Genomic DNA, 13,002 nt, shown 5'->3' with positions numbered 1-13,002 from the left:
GACACCCGCTAAGCCACTTAAAGCTTTAAAAAAATCATGCTTTACTGGCATGCAAATTAATATAGGATTCAGTATACATCCAGTTATCCCTGCCCTCAGCATCTTAGTAGAACTCACGTTATTACAGATAGAGCACTTCACGATATTGACAAAATGACTGTAAAATCGTCATGGTAAACCACCAAAATCTGCGGTTTTGCGCATGCGCGAATTTTCTAGTCCACAGATTCAGCTATCAGTTTACATCAAGATACAGGCTCTCAAACCTCTGTGCAACTCATTCTCTGTACAGGTGACGCAGCAGAACGGACGTTGGATAGAGCTGGTTTTCCATTATCTACTTACATATAACAAGAATGAATAAATAGCCAACAAGACGGACGAAGCTCTGCAAGAAATAATGGCTTTGCAGTCCCTTCAAGAACTCAGACAATTTGTCCATTGCCTTCTTTCCAATTTACGAAGTTGCCAATTTTTATTAGTGCCTGGTGAAAACAGAATATGAACATTTAAGAAAACAACACTTTCAAATCAATTAGGATACATATTCAGATTGCAACTGTAAGTCTACAAATGTAAAATCATGGACCCGGTGTGAGTAGAGGTACTACCTCGATGGCAATAGCAGTTGGCGTGAGAGCTGATACGTCTCCATGACCTTGCTTCCAAGCAATACCTACAAACAACAAAAAATGCATTCTCAGCATATGACAGTGAAATAACGATATGGGAAGAAGATATTTAAGGGCCTGCTGTGTGAAAGTGTGGTTTGGTACAGATTGTTCTGAAGACTTGTTCAGACCTTCTTTCTTCATAAGGATCTTAATTCTTAAGCATTAAGGGAAGATTGCGCTCTAATTGCTTGATAATTAAAAGGCTTAAACATCAAGAAAAAATAGCCCCTAACATAAAGTGCTATATTGAAAAATGGCATCACAAGATCAAAGGTATCAACACTCATAGAATTATTGGACAACAGACAACTGGTTGACAGACAAACTGAGTTCAGTATAGAATTGCGTAAGGGGGCTGATTCTAGCAATGTTGTAAAAGGCATAGCATAATGCGTATCGGCAGGGTCGACCTATACGCCGTATCGTAACATATCACTAATGTAACATAGCATAGCATAAAATTATTTTTTTAATATTAAAAATATTAAAAAATCAAAACAAGAGAAAAAATCCAGAAAAAAAATAAAAAATCGTAAAAAAATCAAAGAAGTGAGATTGTCAAAGTTAGCTAGACGGTAGAAGCATGTAACTATCCTGCAGTCTTACAAGTAAAAAAAAGGAATAAAGTAGGAAATTTGCTATTCTAAGAATACCCCCAAAGGCAACGATTATTATAGAAAAATATCCCCCAATAAATTGGGAGGCTCGACCCTGACTCGTTGCCTCTCTCTCTGTCTCTCTCTCTCTCTGTCTCTCTCTCTCTCTTTCTCTCTCACAAACGCACCCTCCCTCTCATATGGATAAGGAGAAAAAGGAACCCTGCATCACAGTCCGGCCATTTGAGCTTGCCAACCTCTCATGTCATGGCATAGCTTGCTGACGATCGTGCAGCTCGCCTGTGCTGGTGAGATGCTTTTCAGTGCAAAGAGGATGCTCAGTTGTTCCTCGAGAGTTCCCTGACCACTCACCCATGGGCCAAGGCCATCTGACTCAATGGTCGCCCCATTGGCCAAATGACTTTCAAGCAGGGATCCGACATTAAGTGCTGCTGGGAGAGATCTGGTATTGCATTAGATTAGCCTATGAGAATTGGGGCAAAGGCATCGCCACGGAAGCCGTGAAGATGGCCATATCTGTGATCTTCTGAGAGTTCCTAGAGATTGAAAGGATCGATGCCGTCGTCACCGTTCCGAATGTGGGATCACAGAGGGTCCTGGAAAAGGCTGGGTTTGTTAAAGAGTGGCTGTTGAGGAAGTATTGTCTGAAGAAGAGGGAAATTTGTAGATATATTTGTGTTTTTCCCCATATCGTACGATACGGGCGATATGCTTGCGATACACAAGCATATCGTGCCTATACGATACGTATAATATAATACGGATAACATTGTATTCTAGTGTAGGCTCCCAATTGTTACTACAAAAGCTTTGAAAGTGCATACTCTGAAGAGAAACTGTTGCATCTGAATTAGCATAAGCTTCACCCCTCTCCTCAGATAGTGCTGAGAGACGTAGAAGAGCCTGCAAAAGATAGTGCCAATGATGATATCAGAGGGTATAGGTTGACGTCAGCAGTAGTTTCTAGAAGCCAATATGGGTTCATATACAGGCGCTCATCCTTAAGGTAAAAAGAGTGCAAAACAAACCTTTGTATATGCATCTCCAGAGTCATGATGCAGAAGAGGACGTGAATTTGTCCCAACTGCCGCAATTCGCCTGGCTAGAGCTTCCAAAGGCACATCCAACCAGACAGTGACACCCCGTTTCATGTATCTCCTGATCATTCAATGCAACAAAATGTGTTAACTTTGGAAACTAATGATCAAATTAATTACAAGAAAATGCAAGGCATTGTAGTAGTTACCAATTTATTGGCCGGATGACAGCACCACCCCCAGTTGCAACCACTAGTCGGCGCATCATGCACAAGTCTTTTAATACCTTACTCTGGAGGATACAAAATGAACCATGGATCAAACATGAACAAAGAAACTTCTTGTAATGAAATAGACTAGATTAGAGATGCCCAGTTGGCAAATCTGGAATTTGTGAAATAAAAGACAGAGTATTTCTGAAAAAAGGAATAACAATGCCATATAAAATGTAAGGACCATAAAATAAAGCTTCAAAATTTGAAGTTCAAAGTTAGAGCCAAAGTTCAAGGTGAAAAGTAACACCATTAAACTCATTGCAGAGTGTAAATCACCAGCAAGATTATGTCACAGGTACATGTACGAGTGCCGATACAGATACCAGTATGGGTATGAGTGCGGAGCACTTTCAAAAACATTGAGCAAGGGAACATGGCCACACACACACACACACACACACATACATACATACATATATATATATATATAACAAAAAGTAAGATTTTAAACAAATAAAACAATATATAAAAGTAAGATTTACAACACTGGTTTCACCAATGAATTGCTTCTTCTTGACCATAACTTTTGCTTCTTGAGTTTTATAATTTATATTACCTCCACCTCCAGTTAAACAATTTCATTTGATGTCTTCAAGTACTTAGAAATTGCTGGTGGAGACCTTGAATGCTGGCCACCACTCCATTTTCCTTGTTGCACCATAGGGCAAATTACTCATATTTTATATCATAAGGCACTCTTAGTAGCATGTCTAACCCACTGTCTCATCCCCGGACCACCACACAGTGACATCCTGAACACATTAAATTTTCAGACCACAGTAAGTTGATTTCATAGCCAGAAATGATTGCATTTGCCTAAATTATTTTAATTGTCATTAATTAAATACTTTTACATGTTTTATACTTCTAGTTCCACCTATACCTTTCATTTATTAAAAATGTAGTATATTTTCGGTGGTTTTATATCTCTAACTTGATGTCGCCGCACTTAACGTCCATGCCCATGTCATCAGCTTTAGAGAATAGATAAACTAGGTGATTTTGTATCTCTAACTTCATATGGCTGAACATATCTTTCATGCCCATGCCGTTAGCTTTAGAAGATACAGAATCCTAACCTTTGAACTTATATCACGCTCTGTCTCTCACCAGTATATTTGCAGAAGATCTTGGTGGATAACTGTATGTCATGCATTGCATGCCATGTCTTTAGTAAAGAGGCTTCTTGAAAAAAGTAGAGAACAACTGAGATATTCCGGTGACAATTCCATGTATAGTTTATCGAATGCTCATCATCATAAGTAGAACACCAGAACATGATTCCTAATGAGAGAAAGAAAAGAAATTGGCAAAAAAAAAGGCTTTGTCAGAAAACACAATAATGAATCGTGATGACGGAACAAAATTCACATCCAATAATCCAGCAATGCACAAAACAGGAAAACACAATGAGGACGATTAACATAATATGAAAAAAAAGGTTCAACCTTAATTTTTTATGATAATAGGAATTAACAGCCCCTATGCATGGAAAGAAAAAGCGAAAAGAAAGGGGTCAAAGTACCTCATTCTCTCTGAAAAATTCTTCACTGTACTCCTTAAATATCTGAGCCACAGTAGCTCCACCAACAGCTTGCTCCACCAATTTGTCACTGCAGACAGCCAAAGCACATTTCATCTACTGGATGCATAATGCACAAAGTGCAGGTGCAATATTCAAGATATAACTATCCCCCAACCCTGAAAAAAAATGTTGCAAGTATCTCCATAGAGATTCTCACCTGTCGAAAAAGTAATAACCCAGTGATTCAGACAAGATTTTCCCTACAGTGGTCTTACCAGATCCCATCATTCCTGCATATATCATTAAAAACATTATCCAGCATAAGAAATGCTATCCAAACAACATGGACCTTAACTGACCATGTTCACCATGTTCCTGAGGCTCTCAAACGAATCTCATGCCCCACATACATACACCACAGTTTCGGTAGTTGTAGAGGACTTACCTACAAGATATATGCAGGCCCCATTCAGATAAGGGGCAACCTCTCGAGCCTTCTCCTGCAAAAATATTTTTAAAATAAAATGTCTCAATTTACTTTGTCATAATAGAAAGTCTTCTAACCATGTATGTTATGCAAGAGTAGCACAAAACAAATATCGAATAACAGCAAGAATTTTAAATGCTTAGGAACTGGTGCTTGTTGCTAAACATTACCTACCTTCAAAATCAATGCTTCCTCATCAGTGGATCGCAGGTTCTTTGCTTTCAACTCAAAAGGCACTGGTATGAAATAAAAAAAGAAATTATCAACAATAAACCAATGCAGGAGAATGCTGAAATTGAAAAACAAAGAGGCAATAACTATGATAAGGTTTCCGTTCTTGTTATGTTCAGTTTTGAAGGAAATAATTAAGGTAGAGCTAAGTTACTAGATTTCTTACATCAAGCCTGCTAACAAAAAACAACCCCTTTGAAAAGAATGGGAAGTTCCCAAACTTGATCTTAAGATGGCTACCATCACACACATTTCTGAGATTAGTAGACTTATGGAGTCACCATGAAGACATCTTATTGTCTGTTCTTGTCGCTTGAATATTAAGCCACAGAGAAAAAAGTATTGTGAGATAAAAAAATCACACCATGTTAAAATGGAATTTAGTTTGATAGAAGATATTAATATGCAACCAGATTAATCTCAAAAGCCGCTAGCAAGGCCAAATACAACTTTCGGAAAATTTAAAGATTGATACTTTTGTTCGACAAATAGTAAGAAAAGCAACTATACACAAGAACCCTGAAGAACTTACAAGCACAAAATCGAGCCCAGACCTCGACGTTTAGAACAGAGAACATCCCCCCATAAACAGAAACAGTTTCTTAGGACCTTGACATTAAAAAATGCTTTTGCGTAAACTGCAACAAGAAATGAAAAATACACAAATTTCGACAACATACCATGTATTATAAAATGCAGAAATAATCATGGGAAAAATAAAATATTGTTTAGTTCATACAACTAAATAGTTACAACAGGAGAAAAAAAGGCACATCCGAAGCATCTCCGGCATTGAAAAGCAAAATTAAACATATAGGGAAAAAGTAAATGAGATTTTATAGATAGGCGTAAAAAATGTTTTAACAACAGAAACAGTAGAGGACACCAAAAAAAAGGGTACTTTTTACTGGGAAACATTTTCTAAGTGAAATTCGTGAAAGACAGGTAGCGTACTTATAAAGTAATAATGATGATAATAGCAACGAGATAATAACAAATTATGATAAAACAGCGCAGGATAGCAGGAATCAAACAAGCATGACGTCCGGGCACGCGAAGTACCAACTACCAAAGCTAAGAGCCAAAAAAAGAGGAAAAAACAGACCATAACTCGCTTCTCCAAAATCCGATCAGTTACCGAAGTTCACAAATTACAGAAACCAAACGGCCAAGAAACACATTGAAAAAGAAAGTAGCCACTCCCTCTCTACAATGAAACAAATGGTCAAGAAAATTTCCATTAATAAAAATCGATATATACCTCAGAAAAAAGTTAGGTACCTGCCGAATCCTTGGAGGAACAAGAGTTCTTGATGATGGGTGCAGCAGCCCTCGATTTGCAGGGGACCAACTTCATCCGAAGATCCTGTGATTTGGAAACCCGCACGTTCCTCTTCTCCCAACAATCCGAGAAGAGCAACTCAGGAGCCTTCGCCCTTCCCTTCTCCAGACCAAGCCACCCGCATGATTGCAGGCTCAGTGCACCACAATTCTCCATGGAACCTAGAAATACCAACTATGCGAAACCCAACCAAAATCGAGAATCGCTTCCTCTAATGGAAAATCCGACTCAGGAAACCAAAAGTTTAGAGCACCCACTTAAGAATCTGTTACGATTTCTCGACCCCCAACTCTCAAACCCAAAATTTGGTCACACCCACTTGAAATTTCCTCCAGATTTTCCACAAAAAAACTGACCACCCAACTTAGACAAAATCAATTTGGAAAAAACAAATACCGCAAAATGATGAAATTTTTGAATACCAACAAGGATCAACGAACCCCCCCGAAGTAGTATCAGCTCCCGGTGACCAGGCGCGCTCAACCTACAGTCCAACAAATGATTTATCTCTGCTCTTCTCCGTTTTAAAGGTGACTGGTTAACATGGCATTTGCTTCTCAGGACATATATAGCTGAGGGAAGAACTGGGCCGTCCGGAAGAGGCAAGGCGGAAAGGATGGATGCGACGCGGGGTAGGTGCGTTGGTACCAAAGGCGATGACTAGGATTTTTAATTTCCACAGATGGCTTGGCGGGCCCAGTTGTAGTCTTGTAGAACTTATCCTCTGCTCCTCCCAACGTTCTCACAAATACAAGGTGTTTGTGCCTTCTCCTTCCTTGGGAAATTGTTTCCACTTAAGAAAACTGCCATCGAATCTAGAGATTTTATATTACCAGAGAAGAGGTTCAAAAGCTCTACCAAAAATCAGCAAAAACTACTACAATTCAGTAGCGACTGATATTTTCACATATAATTAATAAAAAATACGGTTTGAATGTGATCTCATACGAACCAATGCATATAGACGAAATGAATTGTTTCTAAAGAGTTTCAATATGAGATGAAGCTAAATGTGCGCAAGTTGCCTTCTAAGATATTTCGGTGGACTGAAAGTAGTCATTTTGACCAATTCGCAAGATGTACTCTGGATAGAAATTTGAGGAACTGGGTGGGGGAAGACGAAGATTTTGACTGTGGGCGTCAAGAGAGAGGAACAATTGGGAGGAAGACTCCAACTTGGCTGCGTTTGACGGCCCCATATTGGAGTTTTCTTACATAATCTGACTTCAGCCTCAACGATTTCAAAAATGTTACAGGGTTTTGTTTGGATGGCATTCTGAAACCAGGTTTTAGACGCAGAATCTGTTTTTATCTCTAAAACTAGATTTTTTAGAATATTCAAGTGCCATTAAAACTGGGTTTAGTTTGGACAAAAGAGTGAAAAACTTGAAAACTCCCCCTCCCCCTGCGGGATATTCATGAAAGTTTCTAGGTGTTTCCCGCAAGCAAACAAACAAACAAGCCACCCATTAAAAAACTCGATTTTCATAAAACCAAGTTCTTATAAAACTGGATTAGACAAAGGTGTCACAGAAATGCCTTCTAAAATTTTTAATGTTCATTTATGAAACTGATTCACCTTCTTATCATGTCACCAAGAGTTGGTATTTATCATAAAACCTGATTTTCACTAAACAAGATTTTCTAAGGATGTGATCCAAACACAACCTTCACATTTTCCATGATAGCTTTTCAATTTCTAAGTGTATAAAAACACTGAAGTTAAATAATCTGATTCAACAGATCAGTTGAACTAGCAAGAAAAATCATGAAACTTATTTCAATAAATAAATGAGAGTATATAACATGAAAAATTAAAATAAAGATGCACCCTAAAAACATTAGGTTAATAAAATGACATATGCTACCCCTGTATTGATCCGTGGAACAAACTCATTGGATTCAATTGGATGCATTTTTCCTCTCATGAATTGCCAATGAACTTACTTGCGTTGAATAAAAACTTTCACTGACCTTGACTCAAGTTGGACGCCTAGTTGAAAAAAACACTGAAGTCTATATATATATATATATATATAACTGAATCAATCATGATTCAAGATTGCCACTGCCAACTATCATTTTATCCCAGTTGTTTTTAAAAATAACTTTTTAAATACTTTTGGGTGATGCAAAATTTAGATTACTTTGTTCACCGTCCTCTTTTCTGTCTCTTTTCATTGCATATTAATTCTTTTCACCTTTATATGTACAATACATTATTGAATGCATTCAATCACCAACTTATTGGCGTTACCTCTTACCGATAGACTTCATCTTTTTCTGCCGAGAATTAAAAAAAAAACGAGCATCCCCGGACCGTTGGAGGGGAGACAACTGCCTGGCCGCCACCCCATGCCGCCGGGTCTGGCGGCTGACGACGAGCTACACAGCGGAAGCGGCGGCGCCTCTCCTTAGCAACTTAACGGACATTCATTACACTTCCGGTACGCCAAAAGGCTTCATATATATATATATATATATAAAATCATAATCTTGTTAATAAATTCCTAAAGCAAATTCCTTCACAAATAGATTCAGGTGAACGGCCAAAAAACTGTTAGTTAATTAGAATACAAATCATTTGCCAATTGAATTAGAATTTGCATAAAGATCAATAAACTGAGGAAATTAGGAAAAAATGAAAAAAAATACTCCATGGGTCTTATCGGATCGTACCTCTACCAATTTAAAAAGAATATGATTCGATTCAAATGGCCTGATTCAAGTTGATATTGACTATATGAAAAGTAATATTAAAAGGGTTGGAGGTAGGTGTGAGCTAGTGTGGGCAGTTGTATATGTTAAAATACACAATTTGCCTTATACACATTGGTGTCCTTCGCCATGTTTTTATATGCAAATAGGTGCCCCTCATGTAATCCAATGAGTTTAAAATTTTTGAAAGTATTCAAAATTTTAGTTACTTTTTAATAGTAGTGCAAACCCAAGTGGTGCTAGTTCAAACAATTTTGGATTCTTAAGGGCATAGAAAGGAACAAACTATTGAAGATACCAACATGTAAAATCAAGAAATTTTGCGAGGTGATATGGGAAAATGTCTACGACCAGCCAACATGTAGCTCCGCCACTCCATATCAGTGCCTCTCAACGAAAAATTTATGAAACTGTCCGTGCTTTTGAGCCATGTCGCGCTTCATGAAAGAAGTAGCAACACTCAATTGCTTCCCTACCACCAATTAATCCACTACTTTATATATGTACAAATTTATTTAAATTATTACTGGCAGTGTTGAAGCCACATGGCAGCTCAGGCGGGCAGTCGCCCACACAGTCCCACAAAAATGTACTTATTTGCATATCGGTTTCTTCAACTATCTACCTTTAAATGTCCATTTGATTATCTAATTATGTACTCCTTTGAATTAGTGCCCCTCAGCTTGAACTTTCTAGCTCGGCCACGGGAATCAAGATTTTGTCCCTTAGAAATTGAGAGTAGGAATCAAGCTCTTACCATCGGGGTTATAAGAAAGGAAAAAAAGGAAAAAAAAAGTCATTGTAGGGATTGTCCATCCCGCGCCATTTGGCTCGATCAAACAGGTAACAACTATCTCGAAAATTGTGTTCTTGTGGTTGTTTTGAGAGGTAGCAATCACGTGATCAACTAAAACCTTAGTCACAACCTAATTAGTGTATGAGCTTGTCCTTGTTTCAATTAGCTGAAATTATTTTCATTAATGGTGTTCTTGTTTAAACCAGAATAAAGGGATTATAGATTGCTAATCATTCATTAATAACAATTAGCCAGAGCAAATTAAAGACCACTAGGTTTGATCTGGGGAGTTGGTGGTTGAAGGAAATGTGATCGGCCCACCTACCACGCACGCCCCCAAGCAAAGGAGTTTGGTAAGAGATGTTGACATCTTCTTTTTTATCATTTTTTGATCATAGAACACATTGCTTCCTTCCCTAGATCAGCTTCTTTCACGTTCTCTGCCCCGTTACTTTTTCATATATATATATATATATATATATATATATGACATTGACGTGAGCAATTAGAACATGGTTTAGAAAAGAAAAATCAAAGTTGTGAAATTAAATTTAGCCTAGTTACTGGTTTGCAATCGCAGATTGATTATTGATTCCAAGCTCAAATATTTGTAAATAGTTAAAAAGTTTTTTTTTCATCGGTTACCTTGTCCTTTCAGTAAATCGATATATGTGAAGGGTAAAGCACGAAGAATGCTTCTTTAGTTTTACATTAAATATTATGAGAAATCTTAAAAACTTATAAAGGAGATTGTTAAAGTAGTTGGTTGTCTTAGTTCGTAACATTTACGACTAATATTTACCAGCTCTAACTAAAACTGTTAGGAGGCAGCTTGGGATTTATGGAACCAGAAACCCAAACCCAATATGAGAGTGGGTTACAGTCTTTCATTGATGCTTCTTTGTTACTGAAAGAAAAGATAAAAGACTCAAAAAATTTTATTTTTATAAAATACCCAAAATACCCTTTTTGATAAAATACACTTTACACAATATTACACTTTTTAGCATAAGTGACTTTGTTTCTATGAGCTTTGACACACGCAATCAAACACACAATGTAAATATTAAACTCTTGGTTTTGACATTTTAAGCTGACTTGCCTTGGTGGGTATACCAAATCCTCTTTTCTTTCCGGCCTCTCCTTCATGGTTCTAACAAACTGTAGATTTGAGAAGAACGAGCTTTTAAGATCGCCATTGTGCATCAACTTTATTGATGTCAAAATAAAATGGGAGGGGCTCTGAATTGATGTCCACATAAATGCAAAATATGGTATAATTCTTGCATCTTTATTAGAAAAGAATGATCTTAGTTGAATGAGTTATAAAAATGCCTACTTTTTATGCAAGTACTGAATCGCTAATCAATTCTTTAAAAGGTAATAATAACACACACTCAACTTTTGAAAGAAATTCTCGTTTGACTCCTTAATGACATAAAATATTAGTTTTTGATATGTAACGGCAATAATGGTTTTCATCGTGAAACTCTCCTCCTTTGACCAATATTTTTGTGTTAAGGCTCTTTCCTTATTTTTCATACAAAATTAATGTTCTTTACTAAGCAACTCTTTGAGCATTTTCGTCAAAATTGAGCATTATTGTTAACTTTTAAAATTTGAACAATAATTTGTATTTGACCAAACTTTAGGGGGTGTTTGGGTGGCACTTCAAAACTCCAAAACCATGTATTTGAAGTGTTTGGGTGCCATCAAAACTGGATTTAAAGAAAACCCAGTTTTGACAAAACCTTTGAAAAACCTGATCCCCTTTAGGTTTTAAAAAAACCAGGTTTTAGATGTGTCAGCCAAACTAAAAATAAAAAAATTTCTAAAACTCAATAAAAAAAACTTAGTTTTCATAAAACCTAGTTTTTACAAAACTGGGTTAGAGGAGGAGGGTGCCATCCAAACGCACCTTTAAGTTTTTTTTTTTTTTTTTTTTTTCATTTTTATCTAAAGTTATAAAATTCAAGAAGCTAAAACGAAGAGGTTACATGTCCCTTTTTTTATTGTTAACTTTTTAAGTTCTTAAGATCTGGGTTTTCAATTCTTTGACAAAAAATAAAATATTTTTTTTTAGGTTTGTGTGGGCATTGGTCCACTTATGCCTACACCTACCTCTGCTCCTACAGGACAACCTAACTGTCCTAACGACCACATGATTTTTACTCTCAACCTCCTGGAAAATCCATAGCCACAAGAATCATGATATTTTCGAAAATATCACGATATTAACAAAAAAATAAAGAAAATTAAAAAAGGAAAATACCGCCGGTGTACTGAAAAAAATGTTAAAAATGAATTTATCACGTTTTTGTCATGATTTTTTCATGTTTTTTTATTTCTTTTTTATTTCATTTTCTGTTTTTACTTTTTTTTTTTCAACTTTGGTTTCACTGTTTTATTTCCTCTCGTTTTAGGTATTTGCAATTACAGCTTCCCTCTTGGTGTACTAATTTAAGCGGGACTTTGAAGGTGCTCATTCTTCTATTTATGCCAGTAACTTATGTACATGCCATTATTGGAAGCCGTTTTATAAGAGATGTACATATTTTATAAGTTATGTAGATATACATCACAGTTTAAAAATTAACTTGTGACTATCTTAAATGGGAGCTTCTAATTAGTATCTAAAAGAACTTTCAAGCACGCCCCACAAAACTGGTTTACGATGTGTATGATCTTCAGGCATCTATCGTACTGTTCCAGACAATTTGATAATTTTTTATAGATAAATTCATCCTGTAAAAAGATGTGGATTTTATGAGAATTGGAATAAGGTAGTTGTTAATATCGTGATATTTTCGAAAATATCATGATTCTTGTGGCTATGAGTACCATTTAAATAAATGCTTGAGGGCCGTCTATATATAAACATGCAAATATTTGGGGCCAATGAATATGTCAATATAAGGATTTTATGATATGTGGGCAACTGCCCACACAAGCCCACACGCGGCTCTGCCCCTTTCATTGAGGGGGCTGATACCATACGACATGCGACGAATATCGGCCATGCAAATCCAGCTAGTACACTTACTGAGCTAGCTTGAATACCAAGAACCTTAAATGAAGCCAAGCAAAACAGAAAAACAAAAAAGAACACTCAATTTCGTCTCAAGAACTATCTCCAGTACTCCATTATCTTGTTCTCTGTTACTACTGGTGCCCTTGAATTATTCTGAAAAATTACTTCTTCCGCAACTCATTCATCGTCTGTATCGATGGATATATAGTTGTACCATTAGTGCACCAAATTAAAACAATAAGAATGTTTCATTTGATCGATTTTCAAAA

The 13,002-nt window shown here is 36.7% G+C and overlaps 1 protein-coding gene across 1 annotated transcript; it reads right to left on the bottom strand.

Annotated features, from left to right (window-relative positions):
• Positions 1 to 19: 19 nt before the first annotated feature.
• On the bottom strand, positions 20 to 6,830 carry LOC116249342 (shikimate kinase 3, chloroplastic-like). Its single transcript, XM_031622591.2, has 10 exons — positions 6,128 to 6,830; positions 4,790 to 4,851; positions 4,574 to 4,628; positions 4,346 to 4,418; positions 4,129 to 4,216; positions 2,538 to 2,620; positions 2,320 to 2,449; positions 2,116 to 2,194; positions 612 to 676; positions 20 to 485 (listed from the first exon to the last, which is right to left on the bottom strand). Exons 1-10 carry the CDS (start codon positions 6,342 to 6,344, stop codon positions 426 to 428), a joined length of 912 nt encoding a protein of 303 aa, XP_031478451.1. The 5' UTR covers positions 6,345 to 6,830; the 3' UTR covers positions 20 to 425.
• Between the last annotated feature and the right edge of the window lie 6,172 nt (positions 6,831 to 13,002).

The sequence above is a fragment of the Nymphaea colorata genome, chromosome 2 (genome assembly GCF_008831285.2).
Source record: "Nymphaea colorata isolate Beijing-Zhang1983 chromosome 2, ASM883128v2, whole genome shotgun sequence".
NCBI lineage: Eukaryota > Viridiplantae > Streptophyta > Magnoliopsida > Nymphaeales > Nymphaeaceae > Nymphaea > Nymphaea colorata.
The sequence above is the reverse complement of the archived record's forward strand: the minus strand, read 5'-3'. Positions and strand labels throughout refer to the sequence as shown.

Coding starts and splice junctions, on each gene's coding strand:
- LOC116249342 (XM_031622591.2), bottom strand. CDS start 6,344: ATGGAGAATTGTGGTGCACTGAGCCTGCAATCATGCGGGTGGCTTGGT. Junction 2,621..4,128: donor AATTTTTCAGAGAGAATGAG/GTACTTTGACCC, acceptor TGTATCCTCCAG/AGTAAGGTATTAAAAGACTT. Junction 486..611: donor CAACTGCTATTGCCATCGAG/GTAGTACCTCTA, acceptor TGTTTTCACCAG/GCACTAATAAAAATTGGCAA.